Source organism: Photinus pyralis, unplaced genomic scaffold (genome assembly GCF_008802855.1).
Source record: "Photinus pyralis isolate 1611_PpyrPB1 unplaced genomic scaffold, Ppyr1.3 Ppyr1.4_LG4, whole genome shotgun sequence".
NCBI classification, from domain to species: Eukaryota; Metazoa; Arthropoda; class Insecta; order Coleoptera; family Lampyridae; genus Photinus; species Photinus pyralis.
Window position 1 is genome coordinate 28,917,906 of NW_022170511.1, and position 24,723 is coordinate 28,942,628.

A 24,723-nucleotide genomic window follows, 5' to 3' on the forward strand; every position below is an offset into this window, starting at 1 on the left:
AACTGAGCATTCAGTAGGTCATTTCCGAATGTAATTTTAGCGTCTACTTTGAATAGAGCTCTGTAGTAGGTTTATAAAGACGTAAAATGTAATATGAGAATCCCACTAGAGTATTGATGGCTATTCTCAAAATGGTTTCGCGGCCCACCACTACCAAAGCTGCCTGTCTGTATTCGTTGCTCTGGTATATCCGCAATGCAGGCGTGCCTAACTGTAACCAGTTTGTAGTAGTGTGTGTGGCCGGGAAATTTCTGGATAAAACTTAGTACCCTTAAAAGCAGGTCTGTTGAAATTAGACCAAAATAATGTGACGTCCCCTCCCCGCCTGTTCGCTCCTTCATGATTGTTTATTGATATGATGTTAAATTCCCGGCTAAATACCTAAAATAATTATATATGCTACAGTCTTATGACAGGCAAATTCCCAAGCGTAGAAATAAAATGAATTTCAACTCTTAAGGTGACCTTCAATTGTTATATGCTTACTTAACTTATATAAAATCGGGAAATAATTGAATTATTAGCCCAACAGAGGGAACATTTAAAAAAGTAATTGACAATAGAGGTCATGCCCTTCCATCCTCTCGAATTTAAAAAAATTAAATGGATCTCATTGTAGGTTATAAACAATGGACTCTGAAAGCTCATCAGAAGAGCAATCGTCAACCGAATGCTCCACAGACTCCTCTGATGACGACGAGAAATTGGAAACTGCCCAAGTTTGCGGAGTTCGTATTCAATTACCTCAAGGATTATGCGAGCGCAAAGACATCTTCAACGAATTCTTCTCCGCTAGCACATGGAACTTGCTATCTGAAGAACACAAGCAGCATTTAAATAGTTTTCTTCCCACATTTCCCGAAAATGACGAGCACGAGAAATCGGTCACGTTATCAAAGTTATTCAATAACGAGATATTTAGGTTCACTAGCCCACTGGCCCAATTTCATGAACACCTGAAAGCGGGCCACTACAGACCGGATATAGCGAAAATGAGGCTGTTAATCAGAAAGGCGGAAAGGAAGGAGGCGAAGTATAGACATAAATTGTACCGGGAACGTTTAAAAGAAGACATAACGGAGTCAAAAAATAAACTGCTTAATTTAGTGAAAAATTTACCTCCCGGTGTAGAGCCGAGAATGGAAAAGCTGAGCTCCACCACGCCGTCATACGTTAATCCGATTTCTTTTCGTACTAAGAGAAGATACTTTCAGGAACTTTCGTCGTTACGAGAGAAGGTGGACGAGACTGGGTTTTCGTCAGACGAAAATTATCCGGAGGGACCTCCCACTCCGTTATCGAGGAAGCAGAAAAGACACCTGAATGCCATTAAAAATTCCGCCTTAAATAATGAACGAGTGGTTAGCACGTTAGCGACGAAACCAAACGTGTTGGAATTAGAAAGGCTTATAACACCAAACTGTAATCCCTTCTTTATTTCGGAGGATTCGTATAGAAACTTATTGTCAACACATAAAAGACGACGACTCGAAGACGCTAATAATCCCGAGTATGTTACAAACGGTATAGGAATTATGGATATTATTAACAGAACAGATTTAACTAGCTTTAGAAGGATAAATAACGTCAATTCAATAAAACATCACATGGATCACAAACCCAGTCCGCATAAAAAGAAAATCAAAAAAGAACCGTTACTTATGCCGAACTCCCCCGAGATTATCAATAAGTCAAATCCATTTTTCGGGCACAGTTCAAATTCAGAATTGGACTCGGACTCGGAACCGTTCTACGACAGTGTCAGTTCGTTAGTGACACCTAATAGTAAATTAAAACTTAAAAAACCTCTAACTACCATTAAACCGATTAAAAAAGAAATCAAAGTGGAACCCGTAGACACCTACCTAAGTGCGAGTAGTGCGGAAACTAAACCATTACCTGTGGACGATATTTCCCCCAAATCCCTCAATTGTGTCATGCAGTATGGTAAAGTGACGCCGGCAACGCTCTCAGATCTCGACGGAATCGACATGATGAACTTGCCCATCGATCTGGACGACTCGAATATCGAAATATTAGAATTTAACAATAAGCCCGAGTTGATGCAAGATACACACGCAAATTTCTTATCGCTTATTAGGGACATTATTTGTTCAACGAACGAGCATAGGATGACCATGAAGGCTTTGGAGGAACGTCTCAGAACGTGGCAGGCGAATCCCATAAGTGCACTAAATGATTGGTACAACTTCTCGGATAATTGGGTTTTATTACTACCAAAGGCTGTGAATTTCCTAAGTGGTAGGTAATTTCAATTTAGAACAATTTCTATATTTTAAGTTTAAGTTCAGTATAAAAGTAACTAGGCACTGGTAGATGCTTGTTATTTGCTAAAATTCAGAATTATTTATCAAAAATTAATGTCTAGTCTGGTGCAGAGGCCACCAACGTCGTCATCTAGTGCCTGTGTTAAATAAAATGAAACCCTTAATTCCAGAAATTATACCTAACTAGAACTTTCTCATTGGTGTGGGGGTTTTAAGGTTGCCAAACAATCTCATTTTTCATGGTCTTATGGAGGCCCAGTTGTAGAGTTCTTGATATATCTTAGAAAGAGTTCTGGTGATGATGTCATAAAAAATCACTTTCCAAAATGTGGACCATGGGGGGTGCCAACTTCCGTGAACTTTTTCAGAGTTTTTAAAAGATCATCAATAATTCTAAACGAGAGGCGAACCACTTGTTAATGTTATAATAATAATAGCGGCTTTATTTTTTGTTTCGTACAGAGACATTATGATGATGCACAGGGTGGGCCAAATTGAACACTATCTTATGGATATATTTTAAAAGAGAAAAAATAGATCTAGGTGTCCGGAGCTGAATTTTATAGAGAAAATCACTGGCGCAAACAGAATTCAACTATCTCTAATCGTTTAACCGCCAGGGGGCGTTTCTCGAATTTAGTAAGATAATTGATTTTGGCAAAATTTTTCGTAGAGCACATTTCAAGGCATATTTTTATGCAGAGTCCATTGCGGTACACGGTTTCTATACGGGCAGTTTAGTATTTCTTAAACGACCCTAAACTAAGTACATTTTTTCATGCGGGCGACCCCATATACGAGGGTTGTCCAGAAAGTAGCAGACGTTTTGAAATAAAAAATTTTAAACTTGTAAAGAAAATCTATTATTGTATACATTTGGGGGCTACACTATTGGGCTATTTATCAACACAAACGCAATTCAAATTGAGGCACTTATCATAGCGTGGCACAACTGTTTTGATTCCAACTTTTATAAATGAAAGAGGTGGAAGTTTTGTTTTTCGACGAAAAGGCCCGCCTGTACACAGTCAACCGTACTGAACAGCTCTTGGATGATTTTGGATCACCCTCCATACAGCTCGGATCTAGCGCCAAGCGACTTCCACCTCTTCCCAGCGATGAAGACCTCGCTCGCAACACAGCACATGGACAGTGATGCCGAATTTCAAGCCGGCAATAACCAGTGGTAAAAATCTCAGGCGGCAGATTTATAAAAGTTGGAATCAAAACAATTGTGCCACGCTATGATAAGTGCCTCAATTTGAATGGCGCTTGTGTTGATAAATAGCCCAAGAGTGTAGCCCTAGTGTATATAATAATAGATTTTCTTTACAAGTTTAAAATTTTTTATTTCAAAACGTCTGCTACTTTCTGGACAACCCTCGTATATCTTGGAGTTTTTTAAAAGAGCTTAAAATTTCTTAAAGGGCTCCAAATAGACATGGGCATTCGACAACGAATTAGCTGATAATTAATATAAAAAATTGAATTGAAAGGGTGGCAGTAGGTGGATGCCAAAATGTGAGTCTGGGCTAGTCGCAAAACTCGAGCCAAAACTACTAGGATCCGTGGTTGAATATCATATTAGTAGTAAATGGATGCCTATAAATAAAATTAGAAAAGTCGAAGTAATCTTAAATATGTTGTTCTTCATGAGGGAATCAAATACTATTATAAGAAATTAGCAATGTTGAAGCCCATTTTACATGCTGAAAATTATTTCATGAAAGTCAAAAGTGAAATAACTTTCCGGAAATGTTTGAAGTGATAGATGTGCTTTATATGCTGCAATTCTATTTCACTTTCAAGTGAAATTTTGCTAATACCAACCTAAAAAAATATATGTGAGATCGATACCTTTGATACTTTATTTCTCTCTTGGTTTCTCTTTTATTTCTGTGCAGTTGGAATTTTTTAACGCAAATGACCATCGAATGACACAAAACGTAAGATTAATTTTGAATGTCCAATCTTAGAGTTGCAAGTTGAAAGTTTCATTTTTAGGAAAAACATCTATTGCACATTGCCTCGCAAGAAACATCAAGAAAATTGATTTAACCTTTTAAAGGCACTTTGTGGGCGGCAGTCCTAATTTTTCGGACAGAAACTGGCAGTTTTCTTTATTGGCGAGGAACTAAGCATACCTGACTTCGAGCATGACTCCTTTGTAGATAATTTGTTAACAAAAAAGTGTACAAAAGTCTCTCGGAAATTCTTGACATAACAAGCTTCCTAGCTCAAACCAAAAATCGCGTTTTTAGAAGAGTGTCGTCAAAAAATGGTAAGTGTAGGAAAAAAACGTTTCCCACAAAAGTTTAGTATTTTTTGAGGTATTTTTCGATATAGAATAAGAATATTCAACGAGGGGGAAATCTCAGATAGAATTTTGTACACTATATATATCCCGAGATATATCCTCTCAGATATCCACTAGATAATTTCGGAAAAACACAGAATATCAGATATTCGTTAGACATCCATGGATAACGTCAGCGCTTCATTGATATAATCCGAGATATAATCGCACATCTACCAGATCCATATTGCTTTGCAAATCCGCCGAGTCCGCCAACATTTTCGAATTCCGCCTAGATAGAGATACCCATATGTGATTTAGAAAACTGAGAATACCGAACAGGAATACCAAGGGATTTGCGAACACTGGCGATCGAGTTGCAGGTTTTGTGTATCCATCGATATCTCCATAACGACTTCTCTCAGAATATCAAATCAATGATTCAAATCTTGTGTGGTGCATAAGGAAACCAATGTATGTTAATGTAAGAAAAATCTATTTTGCTTTCTTTTAGGTCACGTTGCTATAGTGAAAAAAGTATAAATTGTGCACAACTCTTGCATCTCAGGAAATAATTCGTGGGGGGGGGGGGCCTTTTAGACAGCGAAATTTGATAGCCGTCTGGCACACTTTCAAGGTGCAAAAAATTCCAGGACTCTAGGACCATTCCCCTAGCTAGAAGTACTTCAAAACGGTAAAAGTGGGTCCGAACGGATGGACAAAACGCAAACAATAGCACATTTTTTTTAATTTTTAAAAAATACCCTAAAAAGTCACCAATTTCGTTGGAAAAATGAGAAACATATTGTCTCGATCGAGGTCTCGATGGACACGAGGAAGATCTTAAAAACCTTCCATCATGATTGCGGGCAAGATATATTGTGCATGGCGTCTCTATTCCAATGTTTAACCATAGCGCGTTCGCACCTCCAGATGCAGTATGGGGTCTTATGGACTAATTGCCCCTATTACTAGTTTGCGTCATTGTTCCATAATACTATCCTCGTTTCTAACCGCATTGATGTCAAATTGACATATGATTATATATTAAAACAAAACATAATCTCCTTGTGCTGTCATTAATTGTCACGTTTGGCAAACATGTAATGTATGTCCATAAGCACCATACTGCATCTGGAAGTGCGAACGCGCTATAGGAATAACCGAGGGAATAACTCTCGAAATGACTTTTATCCGTAGAGATATTGAAAAACGGTTTTCCAAGTGACTTTGATTATGCTTTACCGTTTTGGCGGTTTTCAAATAGGAAATAGTAATGTGGCAACCGCCCTATTTAAAAAAAATCGCATAATTTGTTTTTGCAAGAATCTCTCCTATTTTTTAAAACATCACACAAAAAACTAATAGAAGTTATTTAGGTGTACATACTCGAATTTTGCATTATATTACGTTTGAGCTTTTTTAGCGCATTTTTAGGAATTAAAAAAATGTGCTATTGTTTGCGTTTTATCCGTCCGTGCGTCCGAACCCCCTTCAGCCGTTTTGAACTATTTCTAAGGGAATGGTCCTGGAATTTTTTGCAGTAGGTAGCCTATACCTTGAAGGTGTGCCAGACGGCCATTAAATTTCGCTGTATAAAAGCCCCCCCCCCCCGAATTATTTCCTGAGATGCTGTTTTTGAAAGTAAAACGTGCATAACTTTTACATATACGACAACCAATTGCTCGCCAAGTTAAACTTTAGAAAAGGGGGGGGGGGGGGAAACACATGTTCTGCCCTTCATGGTATTCTAATGGAAACACATGTTCTGCCCTTCATGGTATTCTAATGAGAGGTCTCATCGAAATATATTGGTTTGTACAAACTATAACTTTCCCGTGTGACTCTTTTTCGAGATCAGTGAGCGACGGGGCCTCAAAGTACGGTGGGAGGAGGGGGGACTAGTTGTATCCTTCATGGTACTCTAATGAAAGGTCTCAACGAAAGGAACCGTTTTCTACCAACTACTGCCCTTCTTTCGGTTAAAAAAATGCGCTTTATCTGCACAAGACCTGTGCAGTTATTACCGAGGTTACTACACCCATACCTTTCTGTATAAAACGACAGTGCAGAAAATGTTAGTTATATGCGAGGGGTTGACCGCTGGGCAAATGTGGTGTACAGTCCCGAGGAAATGATGAGCAAATGTAGCAAATGTTGGGCAAATGTAGCAAATGTTGAGCAAATGTAGTAAATGTTTATTAAATATGACATATCAATGCGAGTATCAGTGATTTGTAAATATAAAGATAAATGTATACCAGGCGCTTTCATTTCGTGAAAATTATGCAAAGAAAGTGTTTTAAAATTCGCTCATGTAGTGCAGTCGTAAATAATGTGCTCGAGCAAGGTCATGGTGTTCTATTACACACCATGAGTCCATGAGCAAGGTGAATTCATAAGGGTGGCGGCACTCCGACTGTTTTATACAGGGTCATTCTTGACGAGCATCAGTTAGAAAGATATGGAAAACCTTTGAAAATGATACTAAACTGATAAGTCCTTTAAGGGTTTTGGCACGTGATGAATTGAACTAAAATATTTTTAAGATGGCGCCACTTCCACTTCCAATACCGGAAGTAGCCATCAACTTTGTTATTTTAAATAGGGACCCCCTATTTTTTCTACATTTTCGGATTCTACGTCGAATTTGGAGTACAACGAGTTGACCCTTTGCTCCAAGGGCTTCTTCGATAAATCGATTATCGATTAATTAAGAAATGTTGTGATTAGTTACCTTAAGATTAACACTTTTTACAGTTTTTTTTTAAGTTGATGGCTACTTCCCGTATTGGAAGTGGAAGTGGCGCCATCTTAAAAATATTTTAGTTCAAGTCATCATGTGCCAAAACCCTTAAAGGACTTATCAGTTTAGTATCATTTTCAAAGGTTCTCCATATCTTTCTAACTGACAGTCGTCAAGAATGACCCTGTATAGGAAGCGCGATTACCAAATCTGCCCTTGTATGCTTATTGCCTACCTTCCAGTCGTAGGCTGGTTTTACTATGGAGTCATATGGGAGATACCCCGTTTTTTTTTTTATATGATCATTAATAAGATGATTCTGAAGTTGTAACTCATACAATGTGTTGATGTACCTACCCATTGATTACACAGGCCAACACGATTTTTGACTTTGATAAGAGAATATGAAATTTTGATACATTTATTGATAGTTAGACAAAAAAAATATATAGAGCCTGAAAAAGTTTGCTTTTGTATCCAGGAGAGCCGTTGACCAGTATTTTAGAAAATCCAGAATTGAAATTTTTATTTAACGATAAATCGAAACAAATGTAATTGTATGAAACTTTACTTTTTTTTCGTGTTCATAAGTGCTTTCTCTCACTAAACCCAAAAACAAAATATAGTCCCCCATCACACTTTCGTTGTATTTATCATGATAATGTTGTTCAAAGTTCATAATACCTTGATAACAACGTTCTACTCATTTTTCTGAGTACGCCCTCATATAATAAATAATAATAAAAATAATCATATTTATTTTTTTTTGCAAAAATCGTTTACCTTCTAAAGGTCTTTTGTAGTTACTACAAGCAACATGTGAAGCCCAGGAGGTGTCTAGATTCCGAATGGGGTAGTTAAAATAGGTTTCGTAGGATTCATAAGGCTTTTTACAGGCATTTAAAAAAATTTTGTCTTTCATACTTTAATAAATATACCATAGAAACGAACTTACAAATTAAGATGGACTGCTAATGTTGAATTGACAAATGACACCTACATGGGAGCACTGGAGCAGCCATGATGTGCACTTACTTGGCGCGAAATTCAAATCAACTAATAAACAAGCATTAACCCAACATTAACCCCACGTTTTCTAATAGCGTTTTCGATTGGCAAAACTCGTGCTGCACGAGTGCAATTTTTACGTTCTATTGGTAATTTTAGGGCAATTTTCTGTGTTCCATTGGCAAATGTGATGCAACAATTACGCACTAAATGCAAATTTTGACGCACGAGGTCGGAGAGCTCGTGGAGCAAATTTTCAAAATAAAAGTGCGCCAATTTGAATTTGTTTCTTGCGTTGGAGAGTTTTTTGTTGTCATCTAGCGATAGCGAAGATGATGAACTAGCCATATAACTTCTACTTTACAAAAAGTTGCATTTACTCTTTAAAGTGAACGCCAAAAATTGGTTCTTTACAGGAATTTCAAATTTATATTCCTCATTGTTTATCATAAATAATAGTGAAATCGTTTCAGTCATTTTTTTAGAATACAGATTTGTCGATTACCTAAATCATTGTATAAATACAAATCTAAAATGAGGTTATGGACAAATGACAGCAAATATTTACGAATATTTATGTTTCATTGAGAGCAATTTTCACATGGATTTCTTCAGTTTCTCGTGCAACACTCGTGCAGTACGAGTTTTGCCAATCGAAAACGCTATAAATAAATTGTTACGTATTTATTTCAAATAATCGATCGATTTTAGACGATCCTTAACGATTATGTTCGCTCTTATGCATTATCGGTAACGTAGATGATTACTACGAAAATATTCGAAAAAGCTGGCCGTTAAATTTTTCTTCGCTAGAATAGTTGATCTTTAAAAATAGACGCATTATTGATATTGGTGTCTCTCCGAAGTTGTTGGAGGATTTGAGTTAACTATTCTACATAATTACAATTTGTATATCCTAATTTTGGGAGTTAAGCGTGGAATCTTTGAAGGTCAATAAAGAACCACGGACGTTTATTATAACCCTTTGAATTAAAGGTATGCCTTTTTTTAAATTAGTTTTCAAATTTTGAATTTAAATTTTTTAGGGTTTTTTTTTATTGTATACTTTGAAATTTAATTTAATTCATCTTGGATGAATGGTTTATGGGCCATTTAATTTCGTCTATCATCGAAAATTCAACAAGCAGAGCAAAATCGTTGCGATCAATTAATCACGTACATCTGTTTACGGGAATGCAGTCCGCTTATCAATAAGTAACACGGCCGCTCGCACAATAGCTGTTGCAGATAAGAATTTGGGGAAATTTGCTAATCCACATCAAGGCGTTCAAGGCTCCATCTTGTACAGTGTAAAAACACGTATGTAATCTGTTCTTTTCATACGATTTTCCAACACATTTTGATCAGCGTGTTTACTAAGAACGTTAATTAATATTTTGTTTGCGCGGATAAAATAAAAATTGCTCTGATCTCATTTTTGGGAGTCAATCCTGGAATTTGAATTAAATGGTGACAATTATCAAAACCAGATTGTGTAAATAAAGTGTTGTCCATATTTTATTTTGTATCAATGTTAAGTGGTCTTTTCGCCCTCTTTTGAGAGGTTTATTTTACTGCCCTGGAGCTAGCCAGGTCAATTTTTCTTGCTGTACTGAATTATAGAAAAAAAAACTTACGTAAGAAAATTACTGTGACACATGTCATTTTCCAAGGCTACAATAGTTTCAAAACTTGAGCACTAGGAAAAATTCCCTAGAAAATAACTAAAACGTTTGATCAGCAGTCCATCTTAATTTATAAGTTCGTGACCATAGACCGCATAGGTATATAAAAATATGCATCAGCATCATATTTCCATTTTCTTGACCACATTTTAACCTCTATGAATCTTCTGGAAAATATTCAATTGTTGTTTATCACTTAAGTGATATCATATTTCAATTCACCAAATGACCCGCGCAAATGCTTGTACAGGGTGGGGCAGAGGAACTTGCTGATTTGTATTCGGCGCCCTTGGGCGACCGTTGCTCCGACAAAAGTGGGAATAGGTATATTTGAGAGAAGGGCATATAAAGTTTTTCCGCCGCGTAGTGTCGTCACCATCAGGGGGTGGACGAAGGCGGAACGCCCCTTCGCCGTCGAGGCATACTTTTCTAACGGTCGCTCAGTCATAGCCACGCAACGTGCATTCCGTACCTACTCATTTTAATTTTTTTTCTTCACATCACCAGTTTCCCTAAAATTGTTTACCCATGAAACAATGAATTGCCGGCCAGGAACACGTCCACGTGGCGCGATATTAAAATGAGTACGGAATGCACGTTGCGTGGCTACGTCTGAGCGACCGTTAGAAAAGTATGCTTCGACGGCGAACGGGCGTTCCGCCTTCGTCCACCTCCTGATGGTGACGACACTACGCGGCGGAAAAACTTTATATGCCCTTCTCTCAAATATACCTATTCCCACTTTCGTCGGAGCAACCGTCGCCTAAGGGCGCCGAATACAAATCAGCAAGTTCCTCTGCCCCACCCTGTACATATATTTAAATGTATGTTGTACCTCGATGAGCAAATGTAACAAATTTCTGGTAAATTTATAGCGAATGTAGCAAATATTGTGTAAATGTAGTAAATGTAGCAAATGTCTGGCAAATGTAGCAAATGTTGAGCAAATGTGGAAAATGGCAAATGTGGTGTACACAATTTTGCGCAGTGGTCAGCCCCTCGGTTATATGGTTAAGTTCGAAAAGCACTACTATCTCATTCTATAAAGATTTAATATGGCGTCTATAAGAAATAAGAAAGTGGTAGCATATAGCTTCTACATCTAGCATGTTATGGATATTTTGATAACAGATTCAGATTCTCAGAAAAAAAGACCTACACTGTATTGTTACGGAGATCCCAATGGTCAGCCACGAGTTTGAAGCATTCTGTACAGACATTGATATATTAACTCGTTATATGTTAATCAATGGTACAGAGATATAGTCAAACAGAATATGTAACGCAAAATTCCGGTATAAATACCTTCTATTTCATGTGTTTTTTTGACGCGAGATATCTTGCAAAATCTAATTTGGCCGACACCGCGATATCGTCGTCGTAAACTACCTTTTTTGGATGCAGAATTACAATGTCTATTTTGGTCTGATCTTGTTATACCTCAAAAAAATGTGCCACATTTTTGTCCCAATTTCGCTCCATTACCTATACTTTGCATTATCGTATCGTCCACCAATATGTTAACTATACAAGGCGTAACAATTATCTATGTAAAAAAAATGGGCGGTAGAAGGCATTTTTCCAAAGAAACCGAATGTCTAAAATGTTTCGTGTGGAGCTACGTCCCCCAAACTTCGCGATTCTTCTGTAAATTTTTTCCCATGTGGATGCCTTTTTTCTTTGTAAAAATATTTTCAAAATTACTACCCCAGAATGGTGCACTTCTGTATGAGGGGGTACGAAAAAAATGTCGCCAACATTTAAAAATTGGAAAAAATCCAGGTTGGACCACAAAAATTGTCGAAACAACTGTCGCAACTATTTTTAAAAGAGATACCAAATTTACTCAAATCCGGAATTCTTTCTCGCACCCCTGTTCAAGAATGGATCAGAAAAGCTAGCCTAATCCGCTAATTCTTCTTTATTTCTTTGGTTTACTCTCGGGTTTCCTATTCTTTGCAAACGGTACCTTTACCTACCGTTTTATGAACTAAGAAATAAATAATAGAAATGGTGACTGTGAGCGTGACCGTCGCCTTAATGTGCAACAAGCTTTAGAGTGCTACTACTATACCTTGTGTCCAAGATAAGGATGTCTTCTCATGGCGATCTCGGAAACCATAGAAGATAGGTACGAAGAAATTAGGGAAAAGTTGCGCGATTAAAGTGGACTTTCGGGTATAACGACGATCCGTTTTTAGGGGCGGACAAGCAATGTTAGTTAAGTTAGGTTTTCATACATGTTACCATTGTTTATTAAAGAATAAACAAAGATATTACTATAAGAAGAGTACATCCGTTTAATACAACTCCGTTTTCAGCGACCAACCGTTTTAGACGAAGTATTTTTTCATAACATCCGGCTAGAACGACTTGCGCCATATGTCTTCCAAAGCAAACAGTAAACGCTTTTCTTCCACGCGTCCTTTTCCCTGTACAAAGTGTTCGTAAATACGAGTTCATTGAAACGAAAATCTTTCTCAATTGAAGAAAAAAAGTATGTATTTATGTTATTTTTTGTATTCTCTGCACTTCAATATCACAGAATTTAAATAAAACTATTTATTTCAATTAAAAGCTTTCCTTAATTTTCTTTGACATATTATTTGTTACGCATTCTTTTAGGTACAAATTAAAAATTAAAATCGACATTAAAACTTAAAAAAATTTAAAAATCGATCCGCTTATTGCGTTGTCCAGTTAGTACGATGCAATAGCACCGGTCCCTCGCCGTCGCTATATGCGGATTTCGCTAGATATTATTATGCTGTAAAGAAAACCAGAAAATTCCGATTAGTTCTGAAGATACGCCAGAAAAACCGAAATTTGCCGATTTTGTTTGAGAGATGTTCAAAATAATGTTTCGTTTTGGAGGAATCATCTTCAATTTTATTTTTTTATATTTAATTTACGAATACAACGATTTACGGTACACAAAAAAAAGAAAAGTTGGAAACTGTTGGTTTCAACATGATGGTGTATCCGCGCACAACATCCTAATGGGACATATTTTCTATTTGCCAGGATTTGTCCAATAGGTATTCTCGCATGATTAGGGCGTTGTGCGCGGGCGCACCATCGTGACGGACAAAGTGGCGACAATACCGAATTTTTTTTCAAATTTTGAAATGCACTAAAAATGGTCATAATTGTAGAAGGGTTCCGTTCCCAACCCATTTTAATCTTTTGAATAACTTGTAGTACCTAGAGCACAGATGTAAAGTGGGTATATTTTCACTCCATCACTCCATAACTCATAAACGAAATTAGGCATGAACACTTTGATTATGGCATAGCACGTTTTACAAAAAAAAGTAGCTCATGTTCGTCAAAATCGTTTTACAAAATGTAAGTAGAAAACATGCCAAATGTTTAATTGGGAATTTTATTTTTATTGATGAAAGCTATGAGAAGCAGAATTGATGTTACAAATTAACATCGTGCCTCAATCAGATAGGCACTATCCAGCTAGGTATCAACCTAATACTGGGTCTTTTGAAAAATTCCTATAGTTATATAGTATTAATTTTTTGATAATTCTATTGCACATTACAATAATTAATTTAATGTATAATTCTACAGGTAATTTCTCTGAGCAACCAGAAGATTTCGTTCCCTACATTGAATTCAAGGAAAAACTGGAAATGTATCAATGGATAGGAGCAGGCAGGGATTCGGATAGTCTTCTCTCTCCCCTTTGTCAATATTGGTTGGAACATCGTAATCAAATGAAGCCAGCGTTGTTGGTCAAACCAAAAGAGGAAGATGTCGAAGTTAGCGATAGGTCTCAGACTCCCCCACCGCCACGTTGTCCGACAACTTGGAGTATCAGAAAGGCAAACTCGGAGGAAATCAAATCGTTTCAGGAACAGGAACGGCGAAGGTACAGCAATCCACATAAAGCATTTACGTACAGGTGTAACGGGTACGAGAGTGTCGTAGGTCCTGTGAAAGGTGTATATAATAATCAAAATGTTGGTTCTACAAAGGCGAGGGGACACAGTGTGTTGAATGCAGATAGACCAAACTATGTTACGATATTGACTTTAGTGCGAGATGCCACTGCACGTTTACCGAACGGCGAAGGTACTCGCGCGGACATTTGTGAACTGTTAAAATCCTCTCAATATCTTTCAACTAATGTACCTGATAACGTCCTTCAAAGTGTAGTTAGTGGTGCTCTTGATCGCATGCATACTCAATTTGATCCGTGCGTTAAGTACGAGTCGAAACGAAAAGTGTGGATCTATTTACACCGAAACCGGTCCGAGGAAGATTTTGAACGAATACACCATCAGTATCAGGGAGTCAGTAAGACTCTTAAGAAAGCAGTACCTAAAAGTAAACCCGTTTCAAAACCAAGAAGCAAACATGACAAAGTAGTGAAGCAAAAAAGTCCCGAAAGCCAAGTGGTGTCTGATAAAACTAAAGCCGAAGTAATGAACACCGTTGAACAATACCCGAATCCCAACGATAGGTTAACTAGTGTTATTAACTCAAAGCAAAGTGCAATTTCAAACAAAGCTAATCTGCCAAATAATACTACGACATGCCTTGAGAAAGCAATAAGCTCACAACGAAAAATTAGTGCAAATCCACAATCTAGTGCTCCAAAGTCTCCTGCCAAGTACTTACAAACGCAAGTTCCCCCCCTCTCCTTGCCAGAGAAGCATATAAACGAAGGTGTTGCCGTGAAACGGACAGCTAGCCCAAATGCTGCTAAAAACAGTAATAAAAGTTTAGTCAAAATTATAGCTTCAAACCAAGGCAAGTCACTCATTTTACCCACTGCCAGTCCACAGCTTTTGAAACAAATCGAATCGAAGTCGTCGACCGTAAAGCAAACGCCGCAACCAGTATCGCAGCAAATTTTGCAAACTATCGCTCAGCAAAAACAGCTACTGCTGCAAAAGCAAAACGCGCAGATGGCCGAGCAAAAGATGAACGAAACGAAAGTTCAACATCGTGTTCCAATATCGGTACAGCAGCAACTTCTCCAGTCGGTCACACCGCAATTGCAAGCCATAAAAGCTACCACTGTCATCAAGGCAAATTCTCCGACGCCGAATGTTATACCCTCGACGTGTTCGGTGATACAGTCCAGTGCTTTACAAGCTAAGGAGATCGTAGTAACGACCTCTCAACAGCCTGTTGTCATACAAGATCAGGTCATTCAGACTGGCATTCAAAACAAGGTCGCGCAGCCAAGACTCACACCGGCCCAACAGCAGCAAATTCTGCAGTCATTAAAGCAAAAGGCGTTGCCGTTGCAGCAAACCGTAATGAGTTCGCAGTACCGAGCGGTGTCAAAAATTCAAAAGCCATCCACCTCGCCGTTGGTACAAGGGCAGGCCAAAGTTATTACATCAGGTGAGAGGAGAATTTTATTAATTAATTTTATTTGGCGATTTTTTTTATGAAATCATTTTTTGTATGTTCACAAAGGGCAAGGATCGATACTCGCCTCGGATGGCGTACCTCAAAAAATAGTGTATGTACCGAGTCACCCAATAAGGCTGTTCCTCGCCCATATCTCGGGAACCGTTCGTCGTATGACCTAGGGGTAAAAAATTATTCGGTAAATCGGTTATGAAGAATCGCTGGAAAATATTTTCAAGTTCTAAAAATGACCACCAGAGGGCGTAACTACCATTCTAAATTTTAAAATTGCATTTTCTTTCAATTTCCCATAATAAACTGAACATTCTTTTTTCACATTTTTAAAGAGAACCAGTTTATCTATCATTTTCGTAAAAACAAAAACTCAGTTATTTCAATTGTTTTTACAATAACCTGCTTTAACTTCTTAACCGTTTGACCGAGTGTAACAAATTTGGTATCGTTGAAAAGAGCATTCCTTGGGCAATAAGAATAAAAAATTTAGGTAATTTAGTTGAATCCTTCTCCGCCAGGGGGCTAGTTTTAACACTATGATCCAAAATCCTAAAAAAATCAAATGGAAGGATATGACTTCTTCTTTATGGAAAAGTAGCCAAATAACAACCAAAGAGGCCAGTGAAAACCGTTTTTCAAAATCTCGTTCCTAACCTAAAATATTGGGAAAATGAGATTGATGAATTGATTAATTAATAAAAATGCTTAAAATGTATCTTAAATTTACTTTTGACGTATTTCCGGTATTTGTCGATGGCGCGAAAGATTGTTTGGAAAAGCACCCTACACTTTTAGGTAAGCCTTGGAAAGTTAAACAAATGAAACACGATGCACTATAAAATAATAACAGCCGTAATTTGTAAATTATTCTGCTGTGCAGTTTTTTGAATTTGTAATCTTTTCTAAAATGCCGCGCCGATTTCTAACCAAGCGATATATTTTGAGTGTTTTCAAAATGCGACCATCGCTGCTCGCATCTGCTATTTGCGTTATCCGAATCAACCACGAACCATCGCCGCCAGCATATTGCATGCTTCTTGGTTAGAAATCGGCATTTATAAATGAAATCAACTCCATGTATTGTCAGGTGCTAAAAGAAAATGATTTATATTTCTACAAACACACTGTACAATAAAAAATAAAGCCAAAATTTTTCTATATAAAAGTTGTTTAACATTTCATTTCTCATAATAAGGCAGCATTCAGTTGTTTTGACTTCAGAAACCAAATGAGTAACCAAAAGCAATTGAATTTTTTAAATAGGAATGCATCCTTTCATTAGCCTCATTTGATAGGGATTTTTTTTTCAAAACAAATGAATGTGTACGTTTATTATTAAACCTTGAAGACAACACGAAATTAGCAATAATTGCTGCAGCAATTTCTCCCATAATGGTCAGACATTTCAAGCTTGCCATGATAGGTTAGTTCATTGCCTTGCAGTTAATAATAAAAATATTTTGAACACTTCACACTGCAATGAAAACCATTTTATTGCTTATTTCATTTTGTCGTCCAAGGTTTAATAAGAAATGTACACGTTCATTTGTTTTATTTTGTTGTAGGATATCTAGATTAATTATTGAGTATTGAGGTAATTATAATATTTTTTTTTTAATTATCTTGTATTAGGATACTAACATGTCACATCATCGAAAAGAGAAAAAAAATCTATCAAATGAGCCAAATGAAAAGCTACACCGACATTTAAAAAAATTCAATTGTTTTTCGTTACTCATTTGTTTTCTGAAATAAAAACATCTGAATGCTGCCATGGGAAAAAAATAAACAACTTTCATATAGAAAAATTCTGTATGCATTCATATTTACGGAGATATAAGGTGGTGACTTGACGAATGCACCATAGGAATTTCAATAGTAATTGAATTGAATTTCCCATTATTGGCTTCCCTAATTATTTTAGAAATAAAGTCTATTTAAGTTTTTTGTAGAGAAAAAAAATACGAATCCGTACATGCTATTGTTTCCTATTTTATAAATTCAGAAATAGTAAAAATTTAATTTGTCTCGTTTATAAAGTCGGTAATACAATGGAATTATATTATGAAATGAAACAAAAGCGCCGGCATTTGCCATTCATTAGCTTTGTTGGATCTCAAATTGCCATGACACCACTGATTTTCTTAAAAGCCCCAGTTTTTAGTTATTTCTTGGTTTCAAAGTTCAAAAAATTAAGAACTATAGTATGCATGGATTCGTAATTTTATTCTCTACAAAAAACCTAAATAGACTTTATCTCTATAATAATTAGGGAAGCAGAAATGAAAAAATTACTATTAAATTTCCTATAGTGCATTGTTCAAGTCACCGCCCGGTATATTATATTCCATACATAATGGGCACCCTGTATATATTAACTATCGTTGGACTAGAATGGTTACGGCGCTATTTCATATTCACAATAAGGTAAGCTACAAGTGTCTTCATTTTTCCAGTGTCCAAGATAAGGGTGTCTATCATGGGGATCTCCGAAAACATAGAAGATACGACGATGGTCAAATTAGTTGCTCAGTTAAACAATTATTATCATACTTTAAATAAGACCAGAAAATACACATTACTTCCGAAGATATGCCAGAAAAATCGAAATTTGCCGATTTGGTTTTTATTTTTTTCTGATGTTATTGGGACAGATATAAAAAAATAGAAATCACTTTCTCATTGCTACTTTTGGAGCCCTACGAGACATCATTGAGATTTTCAATACAACATTTGGTTTTGGAGAAATCATCATCAACTTTATTATTTTATACGGCCCGTCAAAAAAAGTACGTACTGTATTGAGTAGCATTTGTAAGAAATCGAACGATATACGGCACACACACAAAAAAACAGAAGTTGGTTACTCAGCCCCAGTTGCACCAACAAAATTAAGCCTTGCTTAAAGTTAAGTCGAACTTAAAATCTATGGCAACGATTATTAAGACAATCGTTGCTATGGTATTTAAGTTATGCTTAACAACTTTAAGGGATACTTAATTTTGACGGTGCAATTGGCCCTCAGTTACTATTGGTTTCAACAGGATGGTGCCACCGCGCACAACGCCTAATCGTGCGAGAATGCCATATATGTACTAAAGACTCTCGTAAAGAGTATATAACTAAAACAATGTACAAAATTGAAGCAAACATCTACAGGAGAGGAATATATCTCTGTCTTTTTGAAGTGCGTTATCTTATTTGCGCATGGATGGATATTCTGTTGTTATTTAGGTTTAAATTATTTTGTCTTTGTTAGTACCATAAAAAACAAAGACAGTATTAATTAGTGAGGTAGGAATAGCATCGTACACAAGGTGCCTTCGCCGGATGACGGAAACGTAAACATTAATAGTAACCTCAAATTCGAACTGAAATAAATTTAAAGCGCCTTTCTTTGTTAATTATCATTTGTTTATATGTGCAGTTGACCTTACTTGTATATAATTGTTTGTGATTTAAGGTTTTAAAAACCATACTTTATAGGTTTCAAATTATCCGCCAGCCACTAACGCAAATGCATAAGAACAATATCACATGATAAAGAAAACAGATATATGTTTGCACCGTAGATGTTTGCTTCATTTTCCGCATGCAGGAATGATAGGGAATTACTGTCGACGCAAAAGTTTGTGCACTCGAGTTTGAAGCTTAATAATAAAAAAATAACCATTGGATTTTAATGGGACTTGTACCAAATTAAAGCCCGTTTCGTTCTGCATTCGTTTGACCTAACAAAAATTTTTTGAGTAAATTTAATTATCATTACAGATTTTAGAGTCAAATAGAAACAAAACTACAAGTTCAAATGCCCTGAAATTTTAGTATGTTATAAATTGAACTTTTCTCAATAAGCATACACATTTATACTTTCAAAATTTAATTTTTTTAAACGCTAGGGCCGTAACAGTTGTTTTTCTCCGAAACGAATGGTCGCACGACCGTTTAATATACATCATTGTCTCCGGCGTAATGCCAGCACTACTAATTTCAAAAATGTAGTAGAAAGAAACAGGCTTTAACTTGGTACAAGTCCCATTAAAATCGACCCAATGGTTTTTTTTACTAACCTTCAAACTCGACTGCACAAACTTTTTGCGTCGACAGTAGTCATACAGTCTTAGTACATAAATGGAGAATACCCATCGGACAAAGTTTCTGGAAAATAAAAGAGTGTTTTCTATTTTTTTGTATCTGTTCTAATGACATTAGAAAGAAATAAACCCATAAAGAGCGTTTAAAAAAAGCGGCAGAGCACCTCCGTGTGACCCTACGGAGTCATTGGATTGGGCCCATTTTCAATTGGCTTGTTACGTGTGGTATATATGTTAACTGTGCAAAGTTTGAACCGAATAGCTTCAAGCGTTTGCCAGAGGCAGAGAGGCGTGACCCTACGGGGTCATTGTATTTGACCCATTTTCAATAGCTTGTTACATGTGGCATATAAGTTTACTGTGCAAAGTTTCAACCGAATAGATTCAAGCGTTTGGCAGCGACAGGTAGGGCACTGGATTTGACCATTTTCAATAGGCTTATTACAAGTGGCATATAGGTCAACTGTGCAAAGTTTGAACCTGTTTGAACCAAATCGGTCCAAGCGTTTGATAGTTATCGTGTTCACGAACAGACGGACACCATCGACTCCCCTTTAAAACTTGCATCGCTTTGCTCTGCCGCTTAATAAAAACCAAATCATTTTGGTTTTTTTTATCATATCTTCGGAAGTAATCGGGATTTTCTGGTTTGCTTTAAAGTATGATAATAATTCTTTAATTACGCATCTTTTCCCTAATTTGACCATCGTCATATCTTCTATGGTTTCAGAGATCCCTATGCGAGGGCTATGATCGACATCCTTATCTTGAACACAATGTATACCTTATCGGTTTTGGATACTGTGTGCTATCTTGTTTCGTTCCATGCTATAGATGGGGTATGACAACTGTAAACGCGAGGTGTGTCTCGCATCCAATTGGCAACCTTCGCTTCCAGAAACATTTTTTCTTTTTTTGCTCCCCTCCCCCTCCTAAACATGGATAATATTTTCTGAAAAAATTACAAGCGGCGTGTCGACCGATTTTTTCCATAATAAAATTTTAATCAAATTCTGCCTATTTTTTCAAGTAATTCGAAAAGTAACATCACTCGCGCCTTCTCCAGAAAATCCGCACTTTTTCTCGAGTAATTTTATTGGGTGAATCTGCCACTGTATTGTATGTGCCATTACTTGTATTTATTGTATTTGTTTCTTCATTAAGTATTTTTGTGCTTAGGTTAAATATACATTATAATAAAATATAAGTTATGTGTGTGGTTTTAAAGTATTATCTGTGGAGTGTATTTGTAGTATTGTGTTATCTGTTCTGAGATTATGTTTGAGAGCTAATTATTGATGTATGACCTGATCGTATCGATGTTTGTATTCTGTTTGTGCATGCCAATATTATGTGTTGGTTTGTTTCTGATGTTTGTGAACGGAGTCGACACAAATTATGTGTCAGTGTCTTTAAGTTGTTTTCATAGCTGCGCGTGTTAATGACCTATTGCTAACATGAAACTTTCAGTATCAGGGAAGATATCACATTCAAATAACCAAGTGTGCGTTGCTATAGAATCAACACAATCCTGGCTAACCGATTATAGTAAATTGTGTATTTACTTTGAATGTTCAGTTTCCATTTGACATATAACACCTATTTTAAAATTTGTAATACCTTGTATAGTGTTTCAATTTTTAATAGAACATTTTTAGCGCATTTTCCAAATGGAAAATGAGTGGCTATTGTCTGCACTTTGTCCGTCTGTATCACTACTAATCCTCTAGTTTAAACTTTTTCGTTTTGTTTTCTTTCTTCTACAGTGTAGTACAGCCCAGACACTAGAACGACAAAAAGTTTATTTGGATGGGTCACTTCCTTCCCAAATAATTACTGATTCTGTGCAGGAAAAATGGGCTTCTGTCAGTCCTGTCGCAAGTGACCACGTTTTTAACTTGTTTTATGTCTATAGAAATATAGGATGTGATAATTTTATTCCAATGCAAATCAAGATAGAAAAAAGTACTTTTTGAGACAAGGGATAATGAAATATTTCCATAGTTCTGCACTTTTGCCCGTCTTGGTATATTTAGCTTTCGCTTTCTTCATTCCAAGCCCACAAAAATACAGATATAAACTTCCTTGGGGTTGGCATACCTAATAATTCGTTTTTCTTTCAGACGGTTTGTCTCCAAAACCCATCATGGCAACTTCTCAAGCTCCATTGGTTGCTAAAGTTTTAACAAATGCGGCCGGTCAAGTGATTTCGGTTGAAAGCCTCCTAGCGCATCAGAAACAACATGGTAGTTTACCACAAGGTGAATATGGCGATATACATGTTATCCAATTACATATTTTACTTTAGGGACAACTTTACGAATCTCAGGTACAAAAGCTGGCCAATCGAATCTAATTCAGTTGTCAACAACAAACGCTCAAAATTCGGTCGCCCAATTCAGTGTTGCCACCTCAAGCATTGCCTCCTACACAAACCAACCCAAATTAATAATTTCTACACCCGTTACCACCCTCGCAACATCGACTGTAACGGTAGCCAAACCGTCGACCAAAGCGAATACGAAAACTCAAATTCCTGCAAAGCTGATACCGAAACTGGCGCAGCAGTTGGTTAACGCGAAATTTGTGGCGCAAGGTATCGGCGGGCAAAAACTAGTACAACCCAAAGTGATCGTCGGTTCGTCGCAGAATTCGTTAAAAGTACCCATCTCAAACAAAAACCTTGCCTCCACTAAATCGGTGGGAATTAATGTAATGGCAAATACAAATGCGATACGTATGGTTAATGCCGCGAACATTAATTTAGCTCAGTTAGGAGGTAAACCGCTACTGATCACAAGTAAAGGAAGCACATTTCAAAATATTCAAGGTCAAAACATCATAATACAAACTCAGGCAAACTCGAACGCTCCAGGCGTCATTATTTCTAATACCGAAAAGACGACGCCAGGCGTTTGCCAACAGAACAGTGGCGGCATTGTGAGCGTATCAAACCAGCAAAACGCGCAGGTCATTTTAAGCCCCGCGCTAAAAGTGCAACAAGGCTCGCAGGTTATGTTGAGCAACCAACTTAAACCGACAACAGTCAGCATTCAACAAAATTCGAACGCATCGCCCGGTCAGATAGTGCTAGGCGGACAGACTGTGCGTTTACAAACGGGCGCGACGCCCAACACGCATCGGGTCGTGCTGGCCAGTCAAAATCAGAGCCAAATTATCACACAGCAAATTTTATTACCGGTCGGATTTCAAGGGACGCCACTCAATATTAAAACGCTGCAAGGTCTGAAAGTGGTTCCAATAGCTCAAACTCAAGGAGGACGGGGTAAGTGTGTATTTTGGCATAGTGTGAAGCATAGACTAGTAAGACAACCTTATAAAAAAAAAAGGGAAACTGATTTGGACAAAGATGCCACCTTACTCTTCTAGATAAGTCAAGATTACACTTTCTGCAAAATGAGTTTAGGATACCTTATCTCACTTGTCTTATGTGAGGAAGGGAAGAAAGTAACTAACTCATTTGTTGAAAATACTAAATTTTTTCGGTCAATTGTTTTTAGAGTATGTAATATGTGTAAGTGTATTATAAATAATCCTTCCATATAGTAAAATGAGTGCAATTACATCTATGCTAGTATTAAATTAGTTCGAAATATGTCCCTACACAAACAGTAAAGGTGGTCCAAATTGGACACTTTCGTATGGAAACACCCTATATTTTAAGAGATAGAAAAAAATTGATGTAGGTGTGTGGAGATCAATTTTAAACAGAAAATCACTGGCGCAAACAGAATTCAACTAGTTTTAATCGTTTGACCACTAGGCGGCGTTTCTGGAATTACTTAATGTCCCATAACTTTCTTATTATTAAAGATAATTGATTTTGGGAAAATCTTTCTTTAAGCACTTTTGTATGTAGAATCCATCGCGATAGACACTATACAGGGTGTTTGGTATTTCTTATACGACCCTTAACTACATTTTTTCCTAGATTTTTTCATATGGACCATCCTGTATATTTTGGAATTAATAACACATCTGTATATTCTGAAATTCACATTTAGTGAATGAGTTATGCTCCTGGCCTAATTGTCGGTACAGCATTAGCGTTGAGTGGCACAGTCTAATTAAATCAAAGATTGAAACTAGTTTTTTAATTAGAATCTTTAATGAATGGTAAATTGACATCTACCTATTACATTTAAAATTGTATTTTTCCAAAAGTACATGGAGGTTGTTTCACTATTCTTACACTTTGCATCCACATAGTCTTTTAGTTAATGTAAGATCACTTAAATAGGAGGACCGGGCCGACCTGTTTTCGCCAGAGTAGTGAATCCGGCAGGATATGTACGTATGGCGCAGGCTGCTGAAAATCCCGATCTTTCTACTACCTCAAAAACAACGGCAGATTAAAGAAGAAATGCATGTTCATAGTTCTCTTAGTTGTTCTGACATTTTTGTACTTTCTCGAAAAGCATTATTATAAACGAGGTGAATGTACTCATAAGCTAATAAGTCAAATAACGTTAGATCATTTTAAAAGGTATTAATTTGTAATAGTGTATGATATGTAATAAAAATAACTTATTTTTATTTTGATTGACTATGTATATAGATATTTTTTTATTGTATAATTTTTTTAATCGTTTAATTTATGTGCGCTGTAATTTGGAATACTGTAAATATAGTAATTGTTCTTTTTAAATATACATACATCATTAGTCATCAGCATCACAAACGACATACATTGAAATGTTTGTGTCTGAAATGTATTTTGATTTAAAGTTTAAGAGAAACTGCAGAAGGTACCATACCACACTCGCTAGTCGATTCCAGATATGGAGATCTGCAACAAATATTGAAATTTCTAGAGGTTATGTTATAATGAAACTTTGACTGATCAGATGCCAGAAGTATTTACCTTTCAATGAACGAACTGTATTCATAAGTGTGATTCATTTATCTTGAGACCATTTAATAAGTTGATGGGATTATATTTTTGGGAAAAAAGTTTCGGTTAGAGTAGGGTTCTTGGGTCTACGATGGTAGGGATGATCAGATATGTCCCAAAATGTACACGTGTTCAAAATTTCAGGTTTCCACGAGTATTTTTTTTATTTTTCCCAAGAGGAAACTGAAATAATCTCTTGCGGGAAGTTTCAACTAGATGTGGGGTCTCTAGTACTTCCAGTCTGCCCACGGACCTGAAAATTCATCCGAGGAAGGTGGAGAGCAAGCAATTTAAATT

General features: G+C 36.7%; 1 protein-coding gene across 3 annotated transcripts; it reads left to right on the top strand.

The window, feature by feature from the left end:
- Positions 1–74: 74 nt before the first annotated feature.
- On the top strand, positions 75–23,889 carry LOC116167546 (nuclear factor related to kappa-B-binding protein-like). 3 transcript variants are annotated; one of them, XM_031482930.1, is made up of 6 exons: positions 75–281; positions 620–2,262; positions 13,606–15,393; positions 21,635–21,757; positions 21,820–22,797; positions 23,773–23,889. In XM_031482930.1, the coding sequence occupies exons 2-6, from the start codon at positions 630–632 to the stop codon at positions 23,886–23,888; spliced, it is 4,638 nt and encodes a 1,545-aa protein (XP_031338790.1). In that variant the 5' UTR covers positions 75–281; positions 620–629; the 3' UTR covers position 23,889. The 3 variants fall into 3 exon arrangements, with proteins under 3 accessions (XP_031338790.1, XP_031338788.1, XP_031338789.1); XM_031482928.1 differs by having other exon boundaries at positions 82–281; positions 21,635–21,772; XM_031482929.1 differs by lacking the exon at positions 75–281 and adding an exon at positions 293–565 and having other exon boundaries at positions 21,635–21,772.
- Positions 23,890–24,723: the final 834 nt, after the last annotated feature.

Excerpts from the sequence above, each read along its gene's own strand:
- LOC116167546 (XM_031482928.1), top strand. The coding sequence starts at position 630 with ATGGACTCTGAAAGCTCATCAGAAGAGCAATCGTCAACCGAATGCTCC. Across the intron at positions 2,263-13,605 it reads GGCTGTGAATTTCCTAAGTG|GTAATTTCTCTGAGCAACCA; the intron begins GTAGGTAATTTC and ends ATAATTCTACAG. Across the intron at positions 21,773-21,819 it reads ACATGGTAGTTTACCACAAG|GGACAACTTTACGAATCTCA; the intron begins GTGAATATGGCG and ends ATTTTACTTTAG.